The sequence below is a fragment of the Arvicola amphibius genome, chromosome 2 (assembly GCF_903992535.2).
Source record: "Arvicola amphibius chromosome 2, mArvAmp1.2, whole genome shotgun sequence".
Lineage (NCBI taxonomy): Eukaryota > Metazoa > Chordata > Mammalia > Rodentia > Cricetidae > Arvicola > Arvicola amphibius.
Window position 1 is genome coordinate 62,884,234 of NC_052048.2, and position 15,531 is coordinate 62,899,764.

Here is a 15,531-nt window from a genome sequence, read left to right on the forward strand (position 1 = left end):
ATCCCCAAGATGCTGTTCTGGACACCATTTGAGCAGTGAAAGGTGCCAAAGAGTGCTCCAAGGGGTCCCCCTCTTGTCTTCTCTTCTGCCTTCACAACCACCAAACCACCAACAAAAAGACAAGGGGATAAGAGGAGGGAGCGTTCAGAGGCTATATAGCATATTCTGCTCTGCGGCTCAGCCAACTGGCGCTAACACTGTCATGGGCACACAGAGTCCTGTCCCGGCCCTGTCTCAGGAGCTAAGCTAGGGGGCAGTGGAGATCCAAGAGAGCAGGAGGCAGGAGGGGGCGGGGCCCTTGTGGATTTGGGGAGGGTTTGCCAGAGAAGAGGCCAGAGGAGGACAACATAGGGGGACTGCTGGCCTCCCACCCAGCCCCCCTCCTCACCCCACAGGTTTCTGTCTCTGTCCCCCACCCCTCTGCTGGGCTGGGCTGAGACCAGAGTGAGGGCTACACCGTAGCACTCAGCATGGCCTCTGTCTCAGGCAGAATCTCATTCTGATTGGAGTCCAGACCAAAGAACTTGACACTGAGGCCATCCACAGGGTGCAGGACAGGGACCAAAGTGATGCGGGGGAAGGTCCGGGTGGCCAGCTCGAAGCGGCTGGTGCTGGCCAGCTCCACCGCCAGCACCTTCAGGAACAGCTTGGCCAGGTGTTTGCCCAGGCAGGTCCGCACACCACCACCAAATGGGAGGTAATGGAAGCGACCATCCTTGTCCTCGCTGCGTGCCTGGCTGAAGCGGTCAGGGTCAAACACATTCACATCCTTGAACACAGGTGCTGTGTCGTGAGTGTCTCGGATGCTATACATGACACTCCAGCCCTTCGGGATCTGGAAACCCTGGAGGGAGATGGAACAGGGGGTACAGTGGTGAGAGCCAGAAGAGGCCTACTTACCTGTCCTCATCCTCAGCTGTTCAAGGCCTGTCTCTGACCAAAGGCATGACCCCCCACTCCCCAACCCCCGTCCCCCACTTGTTAGTTCAAGTCTCCATATGGATCACAAGCAGTATCCCATGTGACACACAGGTTGGCTTCATTCAGCTCTACATTTGGGGTCTCTCCCACAAGCCTGAAAGCTACTAGAATCAGGTGTCGTTCCCTGCCTCCCGCCCCCCCACCACCATGCTGAGGACCCCAAGATGGCCACCTTTTCCTGGCGTTTAGCCAAAGCCCCAGCCACCCCACTTCCACGGTCACTGGAGCCCAGCCTCACATCCAGTTCGAAGGTCTGCAGCACGGTACGGTAGCCACCAGAGATGGGTGTGAAGAGCCTCATGACCTCCTTGATAACGCAGTCCAGGTAGCGCAGGCCGCTGAGCGTGTCCAGACGCAGGCTGCCCTCGCAGGGGCAGCCACCACCATGCAGCAGGCCCTGGGCCCGCAGTTCCTCCCGCAGTTTCTCCAGCACAGCAGGGTGCTTCAGCAACTGCATGATCAAGGATGTGCTGGCACTGGCTGTGGTGGCATAGGCTGCAAAGATCAGCTCCAGGGTACCATCCTGCGGCAACAGAGAGACAGGCACTCTGGGTTATTTGCCACACAGGTTAACCTACGCAGCTGGCTTTCTCTAGTGCCCATCTGCACTGGGCCTTACCTTCTGGCAGCCAATACTTTTGTTCTGAGCTTTATTCTCAAAAGGCTCATGGGGGTGGCAGATTAACCCCCAGCCTGGATGGAAACACATTGCTATGACTTAGGGCAGGACACAGGCCTGCTGGCTCCAGAGCTTAAGGTCACTTTTTGCTTGGTGCTGGGACTCATGGCCAGCACCAGCAGGGCTGTTCAGTGCAGTGAGCTCATGGGAAGAGATAGGACATGCTGCAAGGGCTCTGCATTGTGTGTGTATGTGTGTGTGTGTGTGTGTGTGTGTGTGTGTGTGTGTGTGTGATGGGTAACTAGGTATCTATACCTCCAGTTTTTTCCTCCATCACCAGAAGAAGTGGTCAGATGGGCAGGCAGGATCTAGAAGCAGCACAATGCAGCAGCTAGGAGGACCCAAGAGGGGACTGCAGTGGAACCCAGAGGTTCCATCATCCCAAGGTCTGATTACTTGCTAATGAGGCTACAGCAGCTTCTCCCCAGCTTCCTGGGAGAAGTCTAGATACCAGGTAAAGGGGTGTAGAATGGGGGTGTGGATTGGGGATGAACAAGCCTTCCCAAGTGGAAGAGTCCCCCAGACAAGACTCTTCCTGCAGGACCAAAGACAGAGGCCAGCTGTGCTCAGACAGTGGAATGGACAAGAGTACCAAGCACGACTGGGTAATCGGTAAGAGCAGGGAGTCCATATTACAACCAAACATCTCTAGAGTCTGGAGCTGGCCTCCAGGGAGTGGCCTCTGGGCATGTGTTTTCTCGGGACTATGGAATGAACTGAGAGAGTAACCCAGCTCAATGGAAGATGCCATCAAGCCTCTGCCAGTCGGTTTGCAGGCCTAAGGGTCAATGTTCCAGAACATCTTAAGAACAATAGAGACAGATAGGGGTAAGATAGAGCTTATAGGATAGAGCCACCCCAGCACATGATGCGCACAGCCCCAGGCCACGTGCTACTGTGAACAGAGCAGCCCCAAGCATCCTCAGAGCAAGGGCAAGGATGCCACTCTGCTGCCTCTGCACCACTGAGGCAGCTACTGCCACTGCTGCTCAGAAAGCTGGAGCACAAGCAGCCAGGCAATCCCCCACTCTGGGTGAGGGAAGTGAGCAAGGGAGTTCCACGGTGGGGCGTGGTGCCGCCCACCCACCTTCAGCTCCTGCATGGTCATCTCCTTGCCATGTTCCTTGCTGCTCTCAATGAGGATGTCCAGGGCATCTGAGTAGTCTTTGCCCTGGGTACACTGCAGCTTCTCACGGATAGCCTTCTCGAGGCCTTTCTGAAGGATCTGCCGGGCTTGGATGCCCTAGGGGAAAGACGATCATCAGCTCTTCCTGAAGGCAGGACTCCAGGCCCATCCCATTGCCACCTCTGCCCTTGTCTACCTGTTCCTATGTCCTGTGCTCCCTCCCAGCACCTGTCCAGCAGTGTGTCCCTCCCAAAGGCAGTCCAGCACCCTCTCTTTGCCTGCATTGGATACTCACCCTTCGGTAGCCACTGAAGGGAAGGTCCAAAGGAAGAGAGAAGACATTATCCACAAACTGCTGGTAAACCTCAAAGAGGTGGCCCAGGTCCTCCTCAGGGATGCTGAAGCCCAGCAGCACACGCACGGCCATTCGGAAGGTAAGTCGCTGGGCCTCTTGATATACATTGATGGCCTCTGGCTGGCTACTCCACGCTCTAAGTGTGTCCTGGATTACCAGTTGGATCTTGGGCAGGTAGCTCTCTAGCGCCTCATGGCTGAAGATCTTGGAGAAGACCTGAAGGGCCCAGAGGCAAGTGGTAAGGGACCTGCAGCCAGGGAGTGCTGCCCACACTCCTCCTACCAAGCTCCCTGAGGGTGGCCCCAACCCCGATCCCTGTGCAGTTCCCTGCACTGAACTCTTGCTTTACCACCTGTGTCTGTGAGAGAGCAAGAGAGCAGAAGGCCCTCCAAGCCTTGGGCCACCACAGGGGCTAGGGTGGGGCCACACAAAGGACTCCGCACTTCTGTCAAGGGACTATCTGAGTTCTAGGACCTTGGGTAGAAGTGTCGGGGGGGGGGGAGCACAAGTGTCTGTTTATAGCTCATGTAAGAAATTAGTATACGGCTCTCCTCTGCTCCACTATAGGCAGGCAAGAGAACCTATCGCAAGATAGAAAACAGGACTTTCTAGGGACTCAAACTGTCATCAGTCCCCAGGTAATGACTATTGAGTGGAGATTCTAGGATGTGTAGAGGCTGAACCAGTCAAACATCTACTGTGTGCCCAGGCCTAGAGGCAACAGTGTTCTACCCAGAATATTGCAAAGGCAGACCCTTTAATTCTGAACATCTTCTAGGACTATCAAGGGTCCCTGTTCCCATCTCCTGGCCTTGCAACCATCCCCCTGATTGGCTGGGCAGTACCCTGCCTCCACCCCAACATCAGCATGTTTTCACATATGATGGCCAAAAGAGGGAGGGTGTCTGTTTATTTACTTACAGCCTGTGGGTCTACTTATATGCCCACAAACAAATCCAGAGCAGGAGGCACCCCCAGAGCTGGGGAAAGAGGAAGAGTGCAGGCAGGACGCCCACCCGCCCGTGCGCGTGAAACCACACAAGCACACTGCCCTCCCGTGTGCCCCCCAAACACAACCCACCGCACAAACTGTAAATGTGAGAATTTCCCCTGCAGTCAGCTAATGGAGGAAAAGGTAAGATTTTCCTGGCCTGTGCCCTGCATGGCTAATGGGAGGGCTGGTTTGCAGAAATAACAGTGCTGGCCCTTCAGTGGCCCGGCCATTTCACACAATAGCAACTTTCATTCCCCGGTTCCCAGTGGGCAGAGGGAGGGGAGCGAGGCCAGTGAGGGCCAGAGGACCATGCTGTCCAGGCCAGTTTCACTGCCAAGGAACAGCCTAAATGAGCAAGGGTGACAGGGGGTCTTCTAGGTCACTCACACCTTGTCCAGTTTGGGGGGTTCTGGAGAATTTCCTGGCAGGGGGCTTCAGCTGTAGAGGAAGACTATATTGGATGCTGGAGCCCTTGTCCTGGTATTCGTAGAAGCAGGTACAGCCTTCAGCCAAGGGGTCTTAAGGGGAATGGAAAAGTGGGCCCTCGCCCTTGGGAGTACAATTAGTGACTACAGACCAGAAGAGGGTTCTACAGAGAACAGAGCTCTGTGGGGTCACCAGGAAACAATGGGAGGCCCGGAGGAAAACTCCTGGTGACAAAACACAGTGAAGAAGCCAGCTACGGGGCAGGAGGGGACAGCAAGGCCACACTGGCTGAGAACCAGCAAACTCCTGGAAATGGGATAAGGTAGGAAATGGCCCAGTGGAGATCTGGGCCCAAAGATGGCATGGGCAGGAGGGACAGTATCACCAGAACCAAAGCCAAGCAAGTAATCGGGAAACAGCAAGAAAATGGTAAGGAAGGTCAGACTGGGTGTCCAAAGAGGCTTAACTTATAATAAGGGATTTGTCAGTGTGTGTCTAGAGTCATGATGCCTACCCCAAGGCTTTGACTTCCTCATCTATAAGATGGTAAGACCTACCCAAGAGACCTCTGGGATGTCTTCAAGACACAGAGCATCTTAGAACCTATTCTATTGTCTCAAGAAGAAGCCCTTCCCAGCAGCACAGCCCAATGACACTTGAGCCCTGTGGAGACAGCCTAGCACCCCATACTTCACACTGCACCAAGGCCCTGGGGAGCCGGCACAGGCTACCCCAAAGGCTGACAAAAGAAGGGCTTTCTGAGAGGGCCCCACTGGGATAATGAGCAAGCCCCTTGTGCCCCTTAGGTTACATTCCCTGCGCCATCTAGCGACAGCTAACTGAATCACTTCTCTGGCCTGAGGGGCCCAGGAGGGCAGGCACAACCCAGAAAGACATGGAAGATCTGGGGCTGAGCAAGGAACTCTGTGGCAGGGGGTCCATACTTGTCCCCAAGTGGGAAGGGATCCTGAGAAAGGCCAGAAACCATGGCCTCTCTCCCACTGGAGCCCCAAGAAGAATAGTGAAAGACCAGGCTCTTGCCTAGCCCCGCCTCTGGCTGGCTACGCCTCTGCGTCTAGTTTCCCCAATGGTTTTCTGAAGAGTCCATCTAGATACTTCTAAGTCCCTTTCCACCCAGAGCTCCCCAGTTCCCTCCTGCTCCCCTTTGAAAGGTGAAAAAAGCATAGGCATGAGATCCAAGCAAAGCTGCTAGCAGTCATTCTAGCAGCGGCCTTTCCTCAGAGTCTCCAAGTCCATGGCCCTGCCTCTGGTTCAGCTGCTCTAGAGATTCAGGGGCCTCCCAGGTTCTGGGAGGACGCCAGGTCTGCATCTCTGGGTCTGTGCCCAGGGCTAACAAGGCGGGCACTTCCCAAAGCGGGGCAGCCCAGAAACCACCAGTCACCGCGGAGGACAGCAGGAGGTGCCTGCCAGGGCAGGGAGAGGCCTGGGCCCCATCAGCTTGTTGGATCTGAGGCTGCTGGCCACTGGGGTCAGGCCTGGGGCACAGGGGAAGGTGCCGGGAGCGGCTCAGTATGAAGACAGTTCTGGCCCAGGAGCACTGGCCCTGACCACAGGCAACACAGTGGCCAGGTTGTCTTGTGTTTCATGGGGTCTTCCCTGGGAATTCCCAGAATGAAGCCAAGAATGCCACACAAATGTCCATGGGAAGCAGCCAAACCCCAGCAGAGCTCTGCCGATCAAGCAACAGGTATAGACTTGGCAAGGGATGGGTGCAGGGAGGGCAAAGACAGAAGATCCTGTAAGAGACTTCAGAATGCCTACCCCAGTATCCCCATAGACTCACAAGAAGGCCTGGAAGGAGGACTGTTCTAAATGTCCTTGGAGAACATTCCCTGGCCCTTTCCATCTCCCCAGTTACACAGTTACCTCCATTGTCCTGTCTCTCTCCCTGTGGATACAGCTTGATTGCATAGAGCCTAGAGTGTTCACCTCGGCTTGTCCAAGCCTAAATCCTCTCTAATTGTTCTTACAGATGCCTTCTCTCCCAGCCAGACTTTCTCTCGCCTCTAATCTGGTGTCTCTGGGAGAGGAGGTGACCTTGTAAAAGCCCACAGCTCCACCGGAGCAGCACCCGCCTGATCAGCCAGCAGTTGAGGGTAGATGAACAACTCAATGGGCAGTCACAGCAGTGGGCAGGGCCTGAGAGGGAGCCCACTGCCCAACCAGTGACTCAGCTGAGGAGGAATGGAAGCTGCTGCCCAGGAGGGGTGGGGGCCAGGCAGGCCACCCAGCCAAGCCACCGGAGCCTCGGCCTGTGGAGTGGAAAGAATAACGGAAGGCCTGCAGCGGTCTGCATAGGGGCGACGCCAAGGTGTGTACTTTAGATTCCAGTAAGGAGGGGGACCAAAGAGGGTGTCATTCTCCAGTCGTCTGCAATGCCACCTGGCTCCCCTTCAGTTACGTCTGTCCTCACTCATCCCTTCTGGTCATACAGGGTGAGCCAAGCAGCCCCCTACCCTACCTGCACATGTCTCCCTCCCCATGTGGGTACCCTTCCTACATAAACTCTGCCACAGGCCCCCAACAAAAGTACTGGAAGGGTAGGGGACAATTGGCTGCCCAGTTGCTTACCATCTTCCAGCTCCAAACTCCCTTGGAAAGCTGAGAGCCAAGGGAAGGACTTTGGAACGTCATAGAATACAGTCTTCACCCTGCTGTAAGGATCCTTAAGTCCCTGGTTCACACCAATCTTTTGGGCTTGGGGAGCCCAGGATGGCTACAATGACTGGCATCAGGGCTCAGGGCCAGAAAAAGACTCCAGCCAAGCCTCCCCTCACCACACCAAGGTCATATTTGCTTTTCAAAGCTAGCAGGGTGAGGGGCTATCAGAGGGACAAAGTGGGACTGCAAGAAGACATCGGGGGAAGGACAGAGAACGGAAGAAATACAGGAAGCAGAAGCCCCCACACTCACCTTTCCTGCTTCCCTGCACAAGGGCAACAGAGGGAGGTACCCACACCCAGACGCCCTGGCAGCTGGCCTGGGCTTCCTCCCCCACTGACCTTCAAAGAGATCCGCTCCTACCACCCTCCTCCTCGGCAGCCCCTAGGCCCACTTGCTGGAGCTACCTTAATTTCTGGATGAAGGAGTTTGTCTAGCAGGACAAAGGCTTTGTTCCCTTGTGGCTGGGCTGTCCGGCTATGCTACTTATCTCTCTATGGACCCAGAAGCAGTTTGGAGCTTCTGCCCTGAGCCAAGCCTGGATGCATGTGAGCAAGTCTATGGCTATAGCCTGTGTGATGAGCCAGAGGCATCCAGTGCCTAGTAGGGCTGGGAATGGCCTCCCCCATGATTCTATTACCATGGATCACTCTGGGCTCTGCCCACCTGCTGGATAGAAAACCAGCTTCACTCTCCATGGGATCTTGGGTCTCCTGTCTCTCAGTGCTAAGACCCAGCTCCATCTAAAGAGAAACGTGGCTGGAGAGCAGGAGGCTTTCCAGAAGTGCTACCTTCTTTTTCTCTCTTACAACTTCTTACCCCTACCTCCTCATCCAGACTCCACCCATCCTTCCTGGGCACTGGGCCAGCCCCTCTGTACAGTCTGTCAGATAGGATCCTCTGCCCCAGGTTGGGAGGGGTTTCAAAGGAAGAGACAAGGAAGGAGCATGAGGCCTGGCTTCCAGGGGTGATGCAATCAGCCTAGCGGGACACTCTGGAGTTCTGCAGGCAGTCCCACCCCTGCTGGCCCTAGACCACCAGGGCAGCCAGGGCCAACATGTGGAGTGCGTGCAAGGATGCCTGTGGAAGCCCTCTCCCGACACATCTGGTTAGACCTCCCAGAGAAGGGGTAGTCTCCCACCTCGATGGAAACAGTGACTCTTCTAGTTCTCAGCCAGCCACGTCCCGGCACACCTGGGCCCCACTTCCTGCACATTCATCCTAACCAGGCTGGGGCGTGGCCCTCACTGTAATGTGAGCAGCGTTACCCTCACTCTGGCCATGAGGTGCCCTCCAGGCTTTTGCATCTTCAAAACTGAGCTATCTCTTCCCGGCAACATGGCCATTCAGAGACATGGCCCCTGCTTAGTCAATTCTTGTCATTTCTATCAGGTTCTACTTCCTGAGGGCAAGGATCAAGCTCCCCACTTCTTAGTGCCTATGAAATTCAGCAAACAGGATCGCAGATCACACTTCAGGGTGACTTGAGAAGGATCCTACCTACGCGACCACCATAAAGCAATCGCACATACAGAAACCCCCTCTGGATTTTGTTTCTGGAGCTTGGGTCAATATGTTCTGGCCTCTGACCACTCTCTATCCCCAAGAGCCAAAAGGCCAGGAGCTCAGATGAGGGGACTCCCCCCTTCCAACTCCCCAGACACACTATTGATCTGTCCTGTTCCCTTCCTTGTCCCCTTGCTTCAGATGGATAATGTGGACTCAGACCTTGGCTTTTCCTTTCCAGGCCTTTCCCACCTGGCTCCTGGAAGACAGAGGGCAACTGAGCTGTAAGAGGGTGAGCTTTCAATGCACTGGCCAAAGCCAGAAACCTTTGTGAGCTGAGCCCTGAGGGGAGCTGGGCCTCACTCTGGTCCTGGTCAAGACTACTTCCTTCCTCTCAGCACCTTGCCCCACAGCAGCTTCCTGCAGCCTCAGTAGGCAGGTTCTGGTAGTGCTGCAGGCTAATGTTGCAGGCTGAGTGACGAATGGGAGTTCAAATCTCAGTCTAAATATGAGATCCCTCTGCACCAAGCCTCTGAAGGGAGGTGAGGAGACAGTAGCTTGGAGCTGGATTCCCAGAGATCGCAGCTCTCTTTCTCTTAGCTCCTTGCAAAGAAGCCTTGATGGAGTCTCAGAAACTCAAGGGGAAAACCACTGCCCCCAGCCCCGCCCCCATTTGTCAGCAAGCTGTTAACTGCTTCCAGCATCCCCTCAGGCCTTCAGAAGCCCTTATGTAGAATTCTTGGAAGACCTGCACATCTTCCTTTGATTTTTTTTCTCGTGTGTGTGTGTGTGTGTGTGTGTGTGTGTGTGTGTGTGTGTGCTTCTTTTGTGCCTGCCAAGGAGAACGACCCTTACGGGACGGTTCAGAGAACATCAAAACTCAGAAGCTGCATCAATGATTGTCCCACTACGCCCCAGTTACCCAGACCACCTAACAGTAGGGCTGTTGGCGAAGGGCACGATCCCCGCGGTCCCGTCTACCCATTTCCTTGTTCCAGTGCTCCCCCCGAGGCAAGAGGCCCCTTTTCTTTTTCTTAGGTTCCAAACCTGAACGAGTCCTCTGACCCAATGGAAAAATCAGAGTGAAGGAGCCCTGCAGCCTCCCTTCTGGCGGCTTCCAGCCCAAGGCCGGCGCCTCGCCCGCCCGCCGGCCGGCTCAGCCTTCGGGTTACTGCAGTTCAAACAGCACGTGCCGCCCGCGCTCCCAGCCCAGCGGTGGCTGCGGCGCAGCTGGAGGGGGCGGGGAGGCGTGCTGCTTGCGCTCTGGCTCGCCTGCTGCGCGTCTCTGCTCTAGCTCGGGAAATCCACCGGATAAACACCCACTTTCTCTTCCTCTTTCTGGAGGCTGGGTGCGCTTTGAACCTCAGCGCACCTAGACTGCTCTCCCAGCCTTTGTCCTACCCTCGCCCACCGGCCTGCGTGCCAGGTAGGGCAGGGGCCCCAAGTCCACCCAACCTATTCCCTGGGCTAGGTCAGGAGACCACTGCCCACAGGGTATCCCCAGTCCTGCAACACACTTCCAGGCAACCTGTGGCTGTTCGGCCAGGTTTGGTTTTAGCATGATCGGTCTTTGGGGCTTTACTGGGGGAAACTTTGAGAAATAGGGTTGAGGAGTGGAGGGTGGAACAGCCCGCCCCACCCCCTTCTTTTTTTTTCAGTATTGTGGAGCACTGAGCAACCGCATCCATCACTGCAGACCCCGCACGTACAAGCTTTGTCCAGACCATATCCAGGCAGGCCCCACTGACCTTAGTGGTGCCCACCGTGCAGTGGGTAAGCCGGCCAAAAGGTGCATCAGCGAGGATCAAGAGGAGGCCCAAGCCGAGCCCGGATTCGGGCAGGAAACCCTCTAGGCAGGGAAGCTCAAATTTCTGTGCTCCTTACCCTAGGAAGGCAAGGGTCTGCGCTCTTACCTTGCGCTTGTTGCGGTGGATGTCGCCAATGGAATTGGCCACCGTGTTGGGGCCCAGTAGCACACGGGCGCTCCGCGGCCATTCGGTGCTCACTAGCTGGTGTTCGCCCAGGAGGATCTTGCGCACGTTCTCCGCACCGGTCACACGAATCAGCGGCCGACCAAGCAAGTGTGTTTTGAAAACGTTGCCATACTTCTCCCGGCGAGACGACTGGAAGTCGGAACCCTGCGGGAATACACCAGAAGCCTCTCAGGGCTCACAGAGGATCTTTGATGCACTGGCATCCAGCCCCACCCTAGTCACCGGCCATCCGGTTCCTGTCATCCCCCAACGTTCAACACAGGCGCACACGTAACACACACACACACACACACACTCTCTCTCTCTCTCTCTCTCTCTCTCTCTCTCTCTCTTATGGGTTTTATTTTTCACGGCGTGCATTAGGACTGGGAAGTGGGAACTGAAGAGTAATAAATAATGCGGGAGGACGGAGATGCAGGAGCACCCACGGAAGGCTGGTTTTGGTAATGGCTTTTTTTGGGGGGGTATCCCCGACGTCTGAACCTGAAGCTGGAGCCTGCTCCCCCACCCCTGCTCGGCAGAGTCTCTCGGAATAAATATTTCCAGGCTCTAGGCCACGGGCTGGCGAGACCCCGCGGGGTGGCCGCAGGCCAAAGATTATTTATAGCGGCGAGTTGTGCATGCACGAAGGCTGTCCCCAGAGAAGGGGGTTGGAGTTTCCTCTCTGCTCCGGTGTGGCCCTTCGTGGGCTTCGCAGGGTGGAGTCTTGGGCCCAGAGCCACGACTCTCTTGAAACATTTGTCCTGAGAATAACTAGGACGAACTTTTGTCACCGCCCTGAAATTTGGAATTGGAGCACCGGGAAGGTGTTTCTGAGGGGCGGTGGGATGAGGCGCGGCAACCCGCGCAGGTAACTGGATCGCGGGGGCCCTGACCGATCCCTGCGCTCCACGTCCAGCTGCCTGTAGTGCCGGAAACCTTCATAGCATTCGCCACCCAGCCCGCCTTAACTCTTCTCCCGCCAGGGTGCACCGGGTGCAAAGAGGCTGAGAGCCACCTGTCCAGTCTCTCCCGCCGGACTGCAGAACTGTGGCCGGGGCTCCGCCTTCGTGTTCTCTCAGGGACGCGTCGTGGCTCCCTCCACCCGGAGACAGAAGGCTCCCTTTCTCCCAAGTTGCCCCCCGCTCCACTTTCTTTCTCCAAGGAAAACTATACTCCAGTTAGAAGTGAACACGCCCCAGATGCGAAAAATGACTACAGAACCCAGATTCCTAATGGATTTTCCACATGCTTCTGGGCCCGGCTCGCGACAGGGAACGAGCCGGGAACCCCCGCGCCACCTGGAGGAGCTGAGTCGGGGACGCCCCCATCCAGACGCCGGTTTAGACGGCGCCGGCTCCTTTAAGAGAAGTCGGGCGGAGGTGGGGTGCGGCAGAGGGGGGCACCGAGCGGGGTTCCCGTCTGCCGCGCAGTCTCCCTCGGTCGGTCTCACTCCGTCTCTCCTCTCCCGTCTTTTTCTCTGTTTTTCTTTTCTTTCGACACAAAAGTTGGGTTGTGAATTTTCCGAGGTCGCCGCCGCCTCGCCCCCACCCCCGCCTCTGATCTGCCTAACTATAATTAAAGTGCGTTTTTTGTGGCTTTAATAAAGAGTTATTTGTCCGCCGTTTCCACGGCCTTCACAAAGAGGACTTTCATAGGGGCGGCCGTTCGGGCCGCGAGTCCAATTTATACAAAAATGTATTTTTAGCCCTGGGCTCTGTTTAGATGGTGCTTAGTGGAAACCGAGAGCCCTTGGAGGTCCCCCGTAAAATCTGATAAATTACTCCGAAAAAAACACCGGATTCGGAGGTTTCGCTTTAACCCCTTAAGCACGCCTGATCCCTACCTCCGGGGGATCTGACCCCCAGGGACAGGGATGCCCTGGCAAAGGGTGCCTCTTTGACTTCTGTGCTGACTACATCACACCCGCAAGGGTCCTTGTGGGACTGAGAAAAGGGGCAAGGGACATGGGGGAGGGGCAGGTCAGGAAACAGGATGGGAATGATGATTCCGAGGCTTTGCTTTAAGCAGGCGGGAACCGTTGCCCACTTGAGTTATTTTATTTTCTAAATTCCCGGCTAAAGCCTGGACCACCACCACCACCACCACCACCACCACCACCACCACCACCACCACCACCACCACCACCACCACCACCACCACCACCGCCACAGTTAACCCTTTAAATGTGGAGACAAGAAACAGGCAAAAGAGATTTTGTCTCTAAGGATCGTCCGATTGGTTGAAGTGAACCCCACCCAACTGGACAAGCAACCCCCCCCCCAAGAGATGGTCCTACTGTGAGGCATGGAGAAATGGGGGGGGGAGAATCTCTCAAGCCCCCTCCATACCCACTCCTCTCCTGTCACTCTGCCTCCGATTGGGCGCAGTGGTGTGTGTGTGTGTGTGTGTGTGTGTGTGTGTGTGTATGCCCACGCGCACTAACTGCACGCGTCTATTAATTTCAAGCCAAGCTTTCGCACGTCTAAACCCATAGGTCCCCTCGCACGCGCGCTCATCTTTCATTTCTCCTTTTGAGGGGTTGGGGTTGTCTGTCTAGGGATATTCAGGCTGCCCTAACTTCCGTGAAGCGATCACCAGCCTGACAAACTCACCTCCCGCTGTTACACCAGAGGTGCACCCCCCCAAAAAAACCCTGGGGTGTATCAAATTGCAAAAGCGATTGTCTAGCACGGGACGAGGTTAACTCCAGGTTAATCTGCCTGCTACTTACCTGGGTCTGGTCCTCAAGGAGCCTGGCCCCAACTGTCACCAGAGTGGAGTTGTGAGGCGTCCAGTTGCATAGGCACACTCTGGAATTCTTGCATAGCTCTCCCAGTTTCCCTCTGCTAAACTGTCCCCACCCAATAAGCAAACAGACCCTTTTCCCCGAAAGCTGAGAGCTCTCAGCTCTCTTGCCTCGAATTTCCCTTAGGTTACCTTTTTCCTCTCCCACCATAACACACAGACACAGACGCGCGAGCACACGCGGACACACGCGCGCGCGCGCGCGCACACACACACACACACACAGAGTTGTGAGTAGCACCTTATATCAGTCCAATTGTACCTGAGCGGGATACACTGCGGGATGTTGCCCGGGTCTTAGTGTGGGCTATTCGAAGCTGCCACTGGCCCTCTCCTTTACCTCTCAGCGTCTAGGTAGATACCCAGGACGCTAACACAGACTGGAGCTCAGAGACAGAGACGAAAGGCCAGCAGCCCAGGAGCACCACACTTGGGAGCCCTCTCTGCTTCTCACGGCCCTAACCCCCCCATCATCAGCCCTTCGAATTAGCTCACCCGGCGCCCGAGGACTCCGAGCCGCACTGCTGGCGAGCTGGGGAAACCCAGGCGGCGCCGACTGAGGCAGAGAGGGGCGGGGCGGGGACCGGCGAGTCCAAGCGTCCGAGTGTCCGAGCTACCGGCGCCCCCTGGCCGGGCACCCGTGGCTAGCGGACTCCAGGAGCAGCTGGGCGAGAGTGCGCTTACCTGTAGCAACCAGTGGCCGGTCTCTCCGATAAGCGGGAATCCCATGGAGCCCTTGGGGATGGGTAGCTTGCAGCTCTTGTCGCGGGTAGCCGCCCAACGCAGCTGCCACAGCTGCTGCGACACCGCCAACAGCAGCGTCACGGACACCAGGCACGCGGCGAGGGTGGCCAGCGCCGACACCAGCTCCAAGCCCTCAAAGAGCATGTTGGCGGCCACTCGGGGGATTGGCTGTGCGGGCCGCGAAGGGGGAGGGGAGGGCCGGACTAGAGTGACGGGGGAGGGGAGGCTGCGGCCGGGGGTCCTGGCACCCCTCGGGCGAAACCCAGGAGATGGGGCCCAGAGAAGGGGTCTGAAGGCTGCGAGGTGATCGAAGAGAGGGAGGAAAAAGATTTCCTGGAAGAAGAGAGGAGACACGAGGCGACTCGAGGTGTAACTTTGTTTGTTTGTTTGTTTGTTTGTCCCTTTACGCGGGCTTAGGGCTGCTCTGGGGAGGTGAGATGGAGCTGAGTCAAGCTGGTGAGCCTGCTCTCCCCTCAACCATCACACTAGAAAAACTTTGGAAAACTTTATCCACCAGAAGCCTCTCGGAAGCCCCCTACCCTGCTCAAAGCGAGGGGAGCAAAAAGAAGGGGAACCGAGAGCTAGCGGAAAGTGCGGTCAATTTATCAAAAGTATTCCTTCAAAATTTCTAGGTGCATAAAAAGGAAAAAACCGGAACGCAAAAATTCCAACGAACCCAGAAACTTTGGGGGCTTGGGAAAAGGCTCCCCAGATGAGACGAGTGCAGAGGCTGGAGCGGCCGCGGCACCCGGAGGCGGGCGAGGCGGGCGCGTTGGCCCGAGCGCGAGTGCGGAGTCGGCGGGCCGCAGCCGGGAAGGGACGCGGCCGGCGACAGAGCCCCAGGCGGGCGCTGGGGCGGCGGCGGCGGGCGGGAGGGGTGAGGCGGGGTGGGGGGGGGGGAGGAGGTGGAAAACCCGAGCCCGGCTATCTATCAATTAAGAAAAGGCAGTCTGTCCCGGGACGCAGTCTCTCAGCTCTGGAGTTGCTGTTGGGGAAAAGAAAAGAGAGGAGGGGGGAAAAAAAAGAAAGAGAGAACGGCAAAAAGGAATGAAAGAGGGGGAAAGCAGGAGGCAGGACTTCAGGGCTGGTGGTTTGAAAAGCGTCTCTCAATCTGATTTGATCCAAGGCAAGGCGATGCGTGTGTTTATATAGAGGCGGGAGGCGCGCCGTGGGCTTGCGGCCAGCTCCCCCCCTGGGCGCGCTCACAAAGCGGGAGGCGTGGTGAGAGGCCGGCCGGCTGCCGAGCGTGTGAGCTCC

At 56.5% G+C, this 15,531-nt stretch overlaps 1 protein-coding gene across 1 annotated transcript; it reads right to left on the minus strand.

Moving 5' to 3' along the window:
* Positions 1-429: 429 nt before the first annotated feature.
* Positions 430-15,011, minus strand: LOC119807911 (cytochrome P450 26B1). Its single transcript, XM_038320139.1, has 6 exons — positions 14,215-15,011; positions 10,663-10,887; positions 3,082-3,357; positions 2,748-2,903; positions 1,220-1,504; positions 430-844 (listed from the first exon to the last, which is right to left on the minus strand). The coding sequence occupies exons 1-6, from the start codon at positions 14,416-14,418 to the stop codon at positions 452-454; spliced, it is 1,539 nt and encodes a 512-aa protein (XP_038176067.1). The 5' UTR covers positions 14,419-15,011; the 3' UTR covers positions 430-451.
* Between the last annotated feature and the right edge of the window lie 520 nt (positions 15,012-15,531).

What these genes read in the sequence shown, in the direction of transcription:
- LOC119807911 (XM_038320139.1), bottom strand. Translation starts at nt 14,418, where the DNA reads ATGCTCTTTGAGGGCTTGGAGCTGGTGTCGGCGCTGGCCACCCTCGCC. An exon ending in CCGGCCACTGGTTGCTACAG is followed by an intron (nt 10,888 to 14,214) that starts GTAAGCGCACTC and finishes GTATTCCCGCAG; the next exon opens with GGTTCCGACTTCCAGTCGTC. An exon ending in TGCAGACCTTCGAACTGGAT is followed by an intron (nt 845 to 1,219) that starts GTGAGGCTGGGC and finishes ATCTCCCTCCAG; the next exon opens with GGTTTCCAGATCCCGAAGGG.